Source organism: Mustela nivalis (assembly GCF_964662115.1).
Source record: "Mustela nivalis genome assembly, chromosome: 16".
NCBI classification, from domain to species: Eukaryota; Metazoa; Chordata; class Mammalia; order Carnivora; family Mustelidae; genus Mustela; species Mustela nivalis.
The window spans coordinates 42,291,160-42,304,701 of NC_139035.1; the positions used below are offsets into that span (position 1 = coordinate 42,291,160).

The 13,542-nt window shown below is 41.4% G+C and overlaps 1 protein-coding gene and 1 long non-coding RNA gene across 13 annotated transcripts in view; one reads left to right on the forward strand and one right to left on the reverse strand.

Annotated features, from left to right (window-relative positions):
• PPP1R12B (protein phosphatase 1 regulatory subunit 12B) overlaps positions 1 to 13,542 on the forward strand; it is a 220,127-nt gene that overhangs the window by 183,302 nt on the left and 23,283 nt on the right. For 8 of the 12 annotated variants that reach the window (XM_082701996.1, XM_082701993.1, XM_082701998.1 and 5 more), the window contains 2 exons: positions 10,044 to 10,060; positions 13,312 to 13,456. In XM_082701996.1, the coding sequence (XP_082558122.1) occupies positions 10,044 to 10,060; positions 13,312 to 13,456 (162 nt within the window). The remainder of the gene's footprint in view (positions 1 to 10,043; positions 10,061 to 13,311; positions 13,457 to 13,542) is intronic. The other 4 variants (XR_014303700.1, XR_014303701.1, XR_014303702.1 and 1 more) reach the window with 1 other exon arrangement.
• Positions 1,406 to 7,587, reverse strand: LOC309849446. Its single transcript, XR_014303705.1, has 2 exons — positions 4,660 to 7,587; positions 1,406 to 1,535 (listed from the first exon to the last, which is right to left on the reverse strand). It is a non-coding gene; the product is annotated as an uncharacterized lncRNA (long non-coding RNA).

The window sequence follows — 13,542 nt, forward strand, 5'->3', positions numbered from 1 at the left end:
CTGTGCTGGGTGTAGAGCCTGCCTAAGATTCTCTCCCTCTCCCTCTGCCCTTCCCCACCCATAAGTAAATAAGTAAAAGATGGTACAAAGATACGCTTAAATTCAGGACTTGTTAACAAGTTCTGAATTTGAAGAGCCTGAGTTATTGAAGCTTTTCTTATCTGAGGGACCCTTCTCCTGCCAAAAATCAGACTGCAAATACTTCCCCTCTCCCAAATTTCTTCATTCTGAATTACCTGTTTTGTTTGGGGAGAAAAACTTAGCCCCCTAAATCCAAAGAATCTTAGGCATCTAATACCTAAGGTCTATATGGGGGGGGGGGGGTATAAAACGTTTCTAGTGGAAGAATCAAATTCAGTGGAATTAAATTTAGTGAAAGAATGCAAAGGAAAAAAAAAAAAAAGCTTGAGTTATCTTTTATCTTTTAGAGCTTCCAGTAGCACTTAGGGATAACTACGGCCCCAATAAGGTCCCAACTTGTGCCAGACTTCTTACAAGTCACTCATGATAGTGTCTTTCTTCATGACTACCTAGTTTCAAACTCCAGACTGATGAACCCATTAGGCCTGTTCTTTCCATGAAATTTTATGGAAAATCTGTAGTTGGTATTAGTCTCTCTCTTTTCTGGCTACTTTTTTATTTGCTGTACATAGCAGAAAATCTAGTATCTGATCAGTTTCTTGCATCACTCTCTCATTGTTTTATGAATATACTTATCTTTCCTTCCTAAAGAAGAGCTCTTTGACATTAGAGAACCATGTCTTAGATTCCGCACATACCTATTTTTTCCTCCAAATATCACTCACAGAGCTGGGCACACAAAGGCATTTAATATACATACAAGGAATGAACACTGCTGCCTAATTAAGATCTGGTCTCTCTGTTCCTATCCTATTTGCACACCTGGAAAGGAGTCAAAGGCCACATACTAGAAAACCCTATTTCTGAAATGAAGACCAACAATAGGCCTTCCTGGGGCAATTCAGATACCTGCTCATTGCAGTTGGATAGTGCATCGGTAGCTCCAAGATACATGAGTTAATATTTTGGCTTCTGTGGGGACAGAAAGAGAAAAGACTAAGAGCAAAGAAAGTGCCTGATCTTATGTGGGACCTTCTTAGAAGTAAAAACGTTTACCTTATGTTATTTAGGTTCCCAAGTGGTTATTTTCTCTTGAAATGTGAGGTCTGGAGAGCCTCACTAACCCCCTTGCAAAGGTTTTGATTTGATCGTAGCTGTCTAAATCTAAAATAACTGCTGCTCAAGCAGGCTGTTTGTTATACAAGGACATTTACCATGTTAAGAAAAAAAAATCCGTCTTTTCCCAGGCTTTGGGAATGGAGAGGTAAGTTAATGCCTAAAATAGGTGTTAGTGGTGATCAGTAACAGCATCTACTGCAGAGCCTTTTTTTTTTTTTTTTTAAGATTTTATTTATTTATTTATTTGAGAGAGAGCATACGCCCAGGGCAACAAGCCCTGCGCCAGGGAGTCTGCTTCTTCCTTTCCCTCCACTTAAGTGCATTCACTCTGAAAACTTGAAAAAAAAGAAATATTTATGATATAAACTGAACATTAAATACTGTATTTCTTGACTTTTCTTGCTTATGTTCCATGGGTATTAAATAATTGGGAAAGACAAATCAAGGAGTATAATATAATAAAGTTATATGTAATTTAATCCTTCTAAAAGCTAAATTTTACTTGGACGTACACTCTCACACACAGCACCTGCTTGCATGGACACGTGCTTCTCCCCAGTGCAAGACCACGTTCTCGTCATTCTGAACGCATATAATCACCTAACTGCAGCTGATTGGCCATATGTACTATTGATATTTCTTATTTTGAGGAAGTTATAAACTAGACCACATGTTTTCATTTTTTGTTGTTTTTTTTTTTAAGATTTTATTTATTTATTTGACAGAGATCACAGGTAGGCAGAGAGGCAGGCAGAGGGAGAGGGGAAGTAGGCTCCCTGCTCAGCAGAGAGCCCAGTGCGGAGCTCCATCCCAGGACCCTGAGATCATGACCTGAGCCGAAGGCAGAGGTTTAACCCACTGAGCCACCCAGGTGCCCCTAGACCATGTGTTTTTTAAAGAGGGATCCTTGTGCTAGTTAGAATTCTAAAATGGCTCCGCAGAGATGTCCTGGCCTAATCTCCAAAGCTCAGAAATATGATGAGACAGTTCTCTGATTATGTCATGTGGCACAATTCCCCTTAAGACGGGGGGATTTTTCTGGGTGGGCCTGATCTAATCACATGATCCCTTAAAAGTAGAGAGCTTTCTTGGCTGATGACAGAGGGGAAGCCACAGAAATTTGAAGTGTGAAAAGGACTCAGTCTGCTGTTGTTGGCTTGAAGATAGAAGAGGCCTTGCGGGAAGGAATGTAGACACCTGTAGGAGCGGTGAGCGGCCTCCAGCGGACAGCCAGCAAGGCAATGGAGATCTAAGACCTTCAGCCACAAGAAACTGGATTCTGCCAACACCATGAATGATCTTAAAAGCAGATTCTTCCCCCAGAGCCTCCAGCTAGGAGCCCAGCCAGTAGACACCTTGATTTCTGCCCGGTGAGAACGTAAACAGGGAACCCCGTAGACCTATGCTGGACTTCTGACCTGCAAAAACTGTGAGATAATAAATGGATGTGTTGAGGGCACTACACTTTGTTACAGTTTGTCACAGCAGCAATAGAAAGCTAATACAAGTAAGATTTTTTTAAATGATATTAAGGAAATACTAAATTTTTAGATGTGGAGAAAAAACGTGATATAGGCCTCATCATCACTATCCTTTCCTGTCACACCTTTGTGTAAGTCTTGAAAGTTCTTCTCCACCCCCCCTGTATTATTCCAAATTGTGCAGGATCCCCAAGTTTATTATTAGAACAATATAGATTCAGAAAGATCCCTTTCAAGCTAGACCGGGAACCTCTCCTTTCAAGTTACTCAAGTCCCATCTGTTTGAGTTGTAAAGAGTATTCTTCCCTTAAGGTAGAAAGCTAGGAAAACTTTGTCTGAGACATATGTAGGAAACCAGAATGATTCTTAAGCTCAAGAAGTTATAGAATTCTATTACTTGTCAATTAGCTCCGATATTGAGTAGCTTTGCAGTAGCTCTACAAATCCGAAAGGTCCATGTTGCAACCACACTCCCATCCTTGACTCGTTCATCATCAGTCATTAATCTGAGAACACTGAAGGGAAGGCTGGTCCTCTGTAGGCCATCCCAGAATAGCTCAAACTGTTTCCCCTGGCTCTGCTAGTGCACGAAAACATGATATAAAATGTTCTTTCTGCTTCGTCCCTTTCAGGCAAAATGTAAATAGGAGATTTTTTCCCATCACTGTGGGGTCAGGCCCTAACTCCAAAGGAACATAAGTTAAACCCCTTTCAGTCTTGGCAGAAGACATGTGACTTAGTCTCATTCCTTTCCCTTGGGCCCAGCTTTCCAGAGCCACAATTTTATTTTAAACTTGGTCGGAAGAGTTTGGTTTTAATTACGTGCCTTCCTGAACTCCTGATAACTTTCAAGTTAAAAGCTTTTGTGGGGATTTTTCTAAGCCAGGCTCTGGTGTTCTGAGAGCCCTACACATTTCACAAATCAAAACCAGCCTGGTTCCCGTCCCTTTCCAGGATTGCCGTCTGAATTAATGACGATCTTCAGTCTGTTCTTTGATCAGAAACAGGTCCCAACCAATGAAATTATTATGGGAGAATTTCAAGAGTCATGAAAGGAGAGAGCCCACTTCTTGGTTTTGGAGCACTTTTTAAAACTATGGTCTATGTAGCTGATCATTCTTTTTATCTCTGTTTTCTGTGTTCCTAGTGGTTTCTGAACAGCTCTTAGTCTTTACCCCTCCAGGGTCTCATTCACAATACCTAGTGCCCCAGTTGGGCCCTAAAAAGCTGTGAAATTAATTCCTTCTGTGAACAGTTTTTATCTCATCAGATGCACCGAAGAGTTTCTCCATCATTCGTCTTCAGTAGAAGGTAGAGGAACAATCTTTAACTAAAACACTTAGAGAAATGCCTTCTACGGCTTCCTGACTAGAGCACCTAACATAACACGTGTGTTAATTGCAAATAGGGTAGAATACTCATGCCTTCTCTAAAATATATGATGTCATCATGTACAGATGAGCTCTTCAGACCCTATCGAAAGAGTAGACTAAGAGTAACTGTTGTTTTTTAAAAGCGAGAGCCTGGGGCACCTGGGTGGCTCAGTGAATTAAGCCTCTGCCTTTGGCTCAGGTCATGATCTCAGGGTCCTGGGATCGAGCTCTCTGCTCAGCAGGGAGCCTGCTTCCTCCTCTCTCTCTGTCTGCTTCTCTGCCTACTTGTGATCTCTGTGTCAACTAAATAAATAAAATCTTTAAAAATAAATAAATAAGTAAGTAAAAATAAAAGCGAGAGCCCATGGGGGCACCTGGGTGGTTAACGGTCCGACTCCTGATTTCTGCTCAGGTCATGATCTCGGGGTCCTGAGATCAAGCTCCACGCTGGGCTCTGTACTCAGTACACAATCTGCTTGTCCCTCTCCCGTCTGCTCCCCCTGCCCTCTCTCTCATAAATAAATAAATAAAATCTTTTTTAGAAATAAAAACAAATAAAAGAGAAAGATAGGGCTATTGCCAGAACATAGGTAAGAAGAACTCACATTCCTAGCTTCCAGATCCTAGATTTGGCTAGCATCCCCGAGCCCTGTGTTGTAGGGCTTCTCCTTATTTGCTGCCCAATAGGCTGACTTCTTGGAATCTTCTCTTGGAAAACCTTCAGTGTTCATTTCCCCAGCCTGTGTTCTGCTTACCTTTTATGATGTCACTTCCTGGCTTGCTGTTCCCCTGAGACCACTTAGGCAGACTCCCACTCTGTCTTGTCTCCCTCTCTCCACACTCACTCAGTAGTCTCCCTGCAGGGATGGCAAGCAGCTTTTTAGAATGAGAAGCAGTGTCAGGATAACGGTGAACTGTGCTTTAGTTTGATCGACAGCAAGATGAAAAGGGAAGATTGAAGTGAAGTCTTCACCAGTTCAGCAGCTCTGCTCCTTTTACCCAAGAACCAAAAAACCCAAACTTTTCTCTCCCTAAATCTAACCAGTGTTTTTTCATCAAACACCAGATTATCTAGAATATCAAGAGGCCAAACAAAATAATAGTTTCTAGAGATACTCCACCAATGAAAAAACGAGAATGTATGATCTGAAAAGGTTTTTATTAGAAGCTGGGAAATTGTACCCTAAGTCCTGTGTGTTTTGTTGTTGTTGTTTTTAGAGAGGGAAGTGGGGGGCATGGCACGGGGGAAAGGAGAGAGAATTTTAAGCAGGCTCCATACCCAGTGTGGAGCCCAGCACAGGGGTCAGCCTCACAACCCTGAGATCGAATGGGCTGCTTAACTGAGCCTCCACGTGCCCCATGTCATGTATACTTTCAGCCTATAGGAGCACTCCTCTTAAGCTAATTGCTGTTATAGTGAGAATACCATCACCTTGAGAAATCCCAGTTGTTTTTTTTCTTTGGAATGATACTGTGTTATGCTAATATGCTGCCTCTACTGTATCCACATCTCAGTTCATAAGGTTTATATGCTCTCCTCTAATTAGTTGGGTTGACCTTCCCAGGACATAGCTAAGGTAGCCCTTGAAAGCAATAAAAAAAAATTAAAAAAAAAAAAAAACAGAAAACGAAAAACAGGGAGTCCAGATAGCTCCAAAGGTCAGGTAAAAGCAGGAGGAGAGGGAGGAATGTCTGAAGTAGTGAGGAGAGATCAAGGATTAGCGGGAAGTCCTTCTTTCTTGGATATCTGGATCTAGGGACATCATCTCCCCTCATGTCTCCTGGATCACTCATCACCTAGACTTTGTTTAGTTAAAGTTCACCCCAAAATCAATTGATAATGCAAATCTTTTTTTTTTTTTAAGATTTTATTTATTTATTTGACAAAGATCCCAAATAGGCAGAGAGGCAGGAAGAGAGAGAGGGGAAAGCAGGCTCCCCACTGAGCAGAGAACCCCATGTGGGACTCGATCCCAAGACCCCAGGACCATGACCCTAGCTGAAGGCAGAGGCTTAACCCACTGAGCCACCCAGGCGCCCTGATAACGCAAATCTTAACATGCCTTAAAAAATGATAAACAGCAGACTGTGATACCTGCTTTCAGTTGCTCCCAGCAGGTGGAAATGAGTGTCCTTCATCAGTTTCTACGGGGCTGTCTATGGGAGCTGTCTCCTACAGTATGCCTGGAGGGACAGAACTGGTACGGCAGGCACAGGCTTGAGCACCCTTAGCAGTACCTTTCTCGGCATGCTGTCCTCTGTGGAGAAATTGATTTAGGCCTCTCGAAAACACAGTGGAATCTACCTTTTCCCATCCAGGAACCTGATTGCTGTGTGGTAGCTCTAACCTATTTCTTATTTTTAAGTGTTAATATTTTATATCAGCCTCCTGATGGCCAGACGGTATATCCAGCCATACTGTGCAGTCACATATCTGTCTGAGAACTTTCTTGGGGGTGACGATAGGACATAAAAAGCTTCATAGTGTTTCCAGACCATCCTAAATGAGAAAGGTTAATTATGTGTCATTCTTATAAGGAATAAGTCAGTGGAAATGATTAGCATGCTTTGATGTCTATGTAATAGCTAAAACTGATACCTGGTAAAATCCTTATTTCCTTGTCTTAGTGAAAAGAAACACTGTTTCTTCACTCTAGAGGCAACTGCCAGCGTCTACAGGGCCTGCTGGACTTAAAGCTGAAGCTGTAGCTAAAATCGTACCCAACAAATTAGATGTTTACAAGGAGGAAACTAACGTATTTTCAAGTGAGGTCCCACATTTTAGGAATAACAAAGTCAATAGATAAACATGATCTGTCAGTAAATGAATCAGGCCTCGGTCAGTGTATACCATGCAAGGCAGACTTCTGTTTCAGTTAGGAGGAAGCAAAAGAAGGCTTATATAAGGCAGAACAGTTTGATTATACATGGGTCCTTTTCCATACCTAAGACATGGTGTGGCAGGTCTGTCTTGGAGAGACTGACAAGAATGGTTCTCCCAAGGGGGTAGGTGGAGGAAGAATGATTATCTCATATGGATAATGAAATTTGAAAAAGGCAGCTCTGCCTAGAAGCAGCAAGAGAAAATAAGTGGTCTCCTGAATTGTTAAATTGTTGTTTCATTTGGTTTTCTGTGAACTCAGTTCCCTGAATCAAAAGTCCTAAGCTAACTTACTGCTCTAACAGACATCAGCAGCCAGTATAGTATTTCTACAACCAGAAAGGGAATGGGGGAGGGGGGTTCAGGGCAGGAGAGGAAGCTGACATTTTAAGGATATACTTCCTCGTAACTATCAAATTTAATTTTTACCACAAGAGTAGCTGGTAACTTGCACAAGGTCACATAGCTAAAAGATGTCAAGGCAACAATTAGAGCTGAGGTCCAGCCAAGGACATCCCACTCTTTCCCAGAAACATTAACAGTTTAGTTCAGTGAGTCTTTACCAAGCACCTGTCATGTTCTGGCACTGAAGGTGTCACTGGGAATAAATGCATGGATCACTGGTAAGGACCCCACCCCCACCCCAACAACATATCTTTTTTTAATGTATGTATGTATATCTTTGTATTTCTCTAACCTTCTCTTCTCATAATTCATGAGTTTCAGGAAGCCTTTGTGGTTGGAGCCTACTGGTGGGCACACTTGCTCACGTGGGTTCCTCCCATCGCTTCAGACGATTGTTGATTCTGTTCATGGGGCTCTCCTCACTCATGCAGCTTATTCTGGCCATTCTTCCTTGGGACCTCTTCTGCAGGGCTTTGTGTGCAGTGGGTTCTTAAATTCAGTAGACCCTTAACATTTGCTGGTATAGAGTTGATTCTTAATTCATGAATCTTTGGCATGTCAGTTTACAGTCCTCCTAGGATATGAATTTGAATTCACCCAGATGCCTTAAAGGCTGGACCTTATCACTAAGCCGGTGAGTGGGCATTGTCAACAGTGGAGGATCTCAGTTTTACTTGAGTAGACTTGAAACATGTTTGCACATTAATTAAATTCTCAAGAGGTGATTCAAATTTAGTGTCTTTGTTTAAAAATAGGATTTAAGTAAGAGGAAGCAACCCTAGGGTCGCCTGGGTGGCTCGGTTGGTTAACCTTCTGCCTTAGGCTCAGGTCAGTGATCTCAGGGTCCTGGGATCGAGCCCCACATTGGGCTCTCTGCTCAGCAGGGAGCCTGCTTCCCCCTCCTTCTACTTGCCTCTCTGCCTACTTGTGATCTCTCTCTGTGTGTCAAATAAATAAAATCTTAAAAAAAGAGAGAGAGAGAAACAACCCTAGTTAATATTGATAGGGTAGTCATTGATAGTGTAGGCTAGGCATATGGTTCTCACTGAAGATCAGTTATGAATGTGAGACGGAAATTCCTCAATTCCAGATTTTTTTTTTAAAGATTTTATTTATTTATTTGACAGACAGAGGTCTCAAGTAGGCAGAGAGGCAGGCAGAGAGAGAGAGAGGAGGAAGCAGGCTCCCTGCAGAGAGCCCGATGCGGGACTCGATCCCAGGACCCTGAGATCATGACCTGAGCCGAAGGCAGAGGCTTAACCCTCTGAGCCACCCAGGCGCCCTCAATTCCAGATTTGTAAGCTTAGGATACTCCAAGTGTCTGAGAAGGCTAAAGATGCACCATATACTTTTCTTACTGGCTTCCTCATCTCCAGTGGTCCACATCCACATGTTGAAAAGCCTTTGTTTAGTCCAGTGGTGCTTGGCCAGGGCTGTAAAACAGAATCACCTGGGGGACTTTAAAGAAATACATGTCATAAGGCACTACTCTAGACCTTGGGAAAGAGAGTCTCTAGGGCTGACGTTGGGATATGTGCATTTGGAAAGTACACAAAAGAATTCTTATGAATATACTCATGATTTAGAGAGAGAATTCCTTTCAGCAAACACTTCTGGACAGAGTTAGGGGGTGGTCTGTATTGTACTGCCATGCTCTGTTGGTTGGCAAACCAGTGGCTTCCAGGGACTGTGTAATGCTTCTACAACAAAGCAGTGTCATTGAGCGAGTCCTCAGTAGTCAAAGAATTTATTATTCATTTTGTAGATTATTGGGTCCTTGTTTCCCTTCCTCCTCCTCTTGTGTGTCATTGAGGACTTTATTGTTCTTCAGTATCTCCAAAGAGAAAATAAGTAAATCTATTGAAATCAACTGAGTTTCTGTTTGCCTGAGTTCTTTAAAAAAAAAAAAAAAAAAAAAAAGTGGAAATAAGAGGGTAATGGTCATCTATGATTTTTAAAAATGTAAAATATCGACATAATTATTGTTTGTTGTTTGTTTACAACCATAGATAGACCATCGGTAGATAACCAAGCTTACAGTGTGCATCTACAAAACTCCTTTCTGCTGGGACCTCAAAGTACTTTCTTATTCTTTTCATTTTCTTTTTTTTTTTTTTTCTTTTTTTTTTTTTCTCTTTTTTTTTTTTTTTTTTTTTTCTTTTCATTTTCTAACCACCCTCCTAGGGACTAGGATTCCTGTTCCCCGCACCCTCTTACTCACCCTTCAGTAGGATGCGTGGTAAAGCTACTATGGTAAAGCCAGGAACTGTCCTGGGTTTTAATATTTGTAGATTGCAGTACTCAGGGCAGGGCTGGGGGTTTGTGAATCAAAGGAAGTTAATAGAATGGACATTGAAATCCAGAGAGGCTAAAGGCCACACAGAAAATCAGTCCCTCCTAGAACACAAGGGTGGTTGTTGGGTGGCGCAGATAAGAGTGGGGGTGCAGTTTTTGTTCATTTTACAGTTTGCTGACTTCCAGTTAAAAAAGATGCTTTCCCCAAAGTCTCAAGTCTACTGTGTCATGGAAGACAGGCTAAGTAGCCTTCTGTGCCGTCTGTTGAATTGCTCTTCTTAATTTGCACCCGTACCTCCAACTGTGAAGTTGAGATGTCCTATTTGAAAAGTGCATTTGTAAATGGAAATAATAATTTTCAGTCCCTTGCTAATGCTGGTTTTTTGTTTTGTCTCTTCCTTTCTCCAGCATGAAAGACTTTCTAGGTAAGACCTTTCCCTGTTTTATATGCATGCTTAATACTTGTGAGAAGTGCATGTCTAATTGAACTTAGCTTTATATCGTACGCTCATATTTCTCGGATCCTTTCCTTCCATTTCCTCAGCCACCACGGTAGTTCAGACTTCTGTTATTTCCTGCCCAAGTTAATGCCGCAGCTTTTCAACTCACTTCCTGCCATCAGAGTCTCCTCCTTCCAATTCGGTTTATGTACTTCCACCACATTAATTTTCCTATAGCACCTACCAGGCACTGTGCTACAGAAACAACTTGAATAAAACCCTATCCTCACCTTCAGTAAGGGCCAAGATAGTAGTATGGACAGGTAGTATGAGCAGAGAGAAAAGGCCATTAGCCTAATCTGGTGGTTCAGGGAAGACTTTGTTGCAGGGTACGTGCCTGAATTGTGATTGCGTTTAGATACTGTCACTTAATAGTGAACGTAACACAATTCCTTGTACCTGGATGGTGCTCCATAATAATTTATTGAATGAGCTAAAGACCAAAGTTGCGAGTGCTAAAAAATTAAGGAAACAGATCAGAGTTTGGGGAATGATCCTAATTTTTCACCTAGCTTCTAAGGATACAAAACTGATCTTCCTGAAGAACAAAATAAAAAAATATAAAGACTGTGGAGCCAAAAGTATGAACCTCTCCCTTTCCACTTTTCCTCTGATAGAGAAACTAAGAAGAGATTGAGGGGAAATGTGGTTATGGGATAACATAGGACAAATGAGTCTTATAATTTATTTGATAATTGAGCTTATCCTACCTTAATGATATATTTCAAAAGGTGTAAACTTGCGTGGATTCTCCTCTGCTTACCCTCTAACCAGGCGCAGGCTGAAGATAAATAATTTACATCTAACCCAGCAGAAAATTAGCTTTGCAAAACTGGTGGAGAGTGGTATTTTGCTATAGTTAATTTTTTTTTAATTCTGTTACATTATAATAGCCATTTATGAAAAGAGACTTCCCTATAGACCTCAAAATATGTTACAAAACTAATGGTTAAAAGAGTGAGGTGTTAGTTCAGGAATAAACAAAGATATCAGTGGAACACAGTAGATAGTCCCCGAAAAGTCACGTGTTTATAAGGTGATGATGTCTCAGCTCTGTTGGGGAAGAGATATTTGTTAAGTGATCATTGGCACAACCAACTATTTGGGAAGACAGATCCTTCCCTGAAGCTATACCAAAAAAAAAACAAACAAAACCAGATTCCAGATGGATTACAATTTTTAAGAGAAAATTATTTTACTACAAAAGCAATAGAAGAGAATATTTGTAATCTTTATATAGGAAAGACTCTCACAGGCATGGTACCATAAAAGTAAAAATTGTCCAATTTAGTTATATAAAATGTAAAATCTTTGCTAGTAATAGACACCATAAACAGAGACAAAAAATAAAGTAGGAAAAAATATTTGTACCTTATGTTCGTCTTAAAAGCCTTGCTCTATAGAGCGCTCCCACAGTGTAACAAGCAAAAGATTCACAAAAGCTTTGAATAGACAATTCAGAAATGAAGATGAATAACCAAAGATACTCAACCTTCTCAGTGATCTACAAATATTTAATTTAATGAGAGTGTTTCTCCTATTGGACTAAACTCTCTGAAGGACAGTATGACAATACGTATATCAAAATTTAAAATAGACTTGCCCCTTGACCAAAGGGTTCCACTTCTAAGATTGGACAAATGCACTAAAATTTATGGACAAGTCTTCTCACTGTAGCATCATTTCTAATAGCTAAAAAGTTATAAATAATATAATTGTCTGTCACTAGAAGATCCAGTTGCCATACAACCGCCCGGTGGAAGACTGTGCATCATTTTTTTTTAATGAGGCAGATCTGTTTACTTACATGGTGAGATGCCTCCAAGTGGAGGGAGAAGGAGGAGAGTTAGATAATAGTATGTATTATCTGGTTTTATTTATAGAAGTATGTACATTTTAACATGTGTTTAACTTTTTGCAAGGATATGAAATAAACTGTTAATAGTGGGTTCTTTCTTGGGCAGGATTATGGAGTGACTTTCACTTTCTGTTTTAGACACTTTGGTATTACTTACATTTTTCTGTTTTAGACACTTTGGTATTACTTACATTTTTCTTCAAGCATATATTTCTTTTGACATCAGAAAAGCCAGTAAAGAGGTTTCTATTTACAAATTAAAAAAAAAAAAAAAAAGAAGTGTAAGAAGAAAACGAACGTTTCGAAGAACGTTGTAGGACTTAGCATCTCTGTAAGACAGAGTGGCCATTAATGTCATTAGGAGCTTTGCCTCTCCCCCTCTGTGTCCTCCCTGTTGTCCCTTTACTACTTCTAACACTTAGTCCAGCGCCCCGACCCCCAGCTTTGGCAATAGCTACCGCACGACAGAGCCTTCAGATGAAAGTTCCACAGCTGTGACTCTGTACACCATCCCCGTTCGGGGAGGGAGAGCTCTGCAGGGCTGGTCTGTACGTAGCAGTCTCGTGGGCCACATTTTCATTTGGAAAGAGCAAACTCTGAGAAAAATGTAAACCACGGTTAAGAATCAGGATAATCGTTGTACACTTAAACAGATAATCAGCTGAGAGACCCTTCCACTAATGAACTTACCACTCCTGGAAATGAGGCCCCCATCAACTCTCAGAGCTCAACTGCTGGAAGACATAGAAACACTCATCACAGTCCACAATGTGGACCGGAGAACAGAGGGTAGAAAAATAGCTGTGGTGGTACCCTGAAATGTTTGAGATTGCAGCAAACCTGCAGTGCACCTAAAAAACATACGCACCATGCCCTCCTTATCACCCCCCCAGACCCCTCCAGCTCAGAACTCCCAAGTCCATATGTTTCTGATTCATTGACAGTTCGTTGGAATCATCGTCTAAGAGCACTGAGATCCAAAAAACTTACGCTTTTAAAAGCACACTCTTTGAGGAAAGCTGTTCAAACCCGAACTAATTTGAAAAGCTCTAAGATTTAAATCGGCACATGAGTCCAAACCGCCAATTTTTCAAGTAAGCTCCATTCTTGGCAAAAGACAGCCTCCTCCTCCAAGCTGGCGCGGCTTAGCCCCAAGGTCCGAGAATGCTGGCGGAGAAGATTCGAGGAAGGAATGTGCCTTGTTTCTGGCCAAGGCTCTCAAGTGCTTCTTAGAAAAGGCACGACTCCCCTGAAGCATTACCCTCCCCCATCTCTTCATTCTTGAAAACCAATTTTACCTTTAACGTATCTCCGACAGGTTGGAATCAGGAGGTAGTAACCCTTCAAGCAGCGATTCTTATGGTGACCGGGCCTCAGCGAGAGCCCGCCGCGAGGCCCGGGAGGCGCGCCTCGCCAGCCTGACCAGCCGCGTGGAGGAGGACAGCAACAGGGATTATAAAAAAGTAGGCTCCCCTTTCAACTTTCCCGTTGTTGGGTTACAACACGTCAAGCTCTCAGCCTTTTCCCCAGTGGAGAAAAATGAATGTAG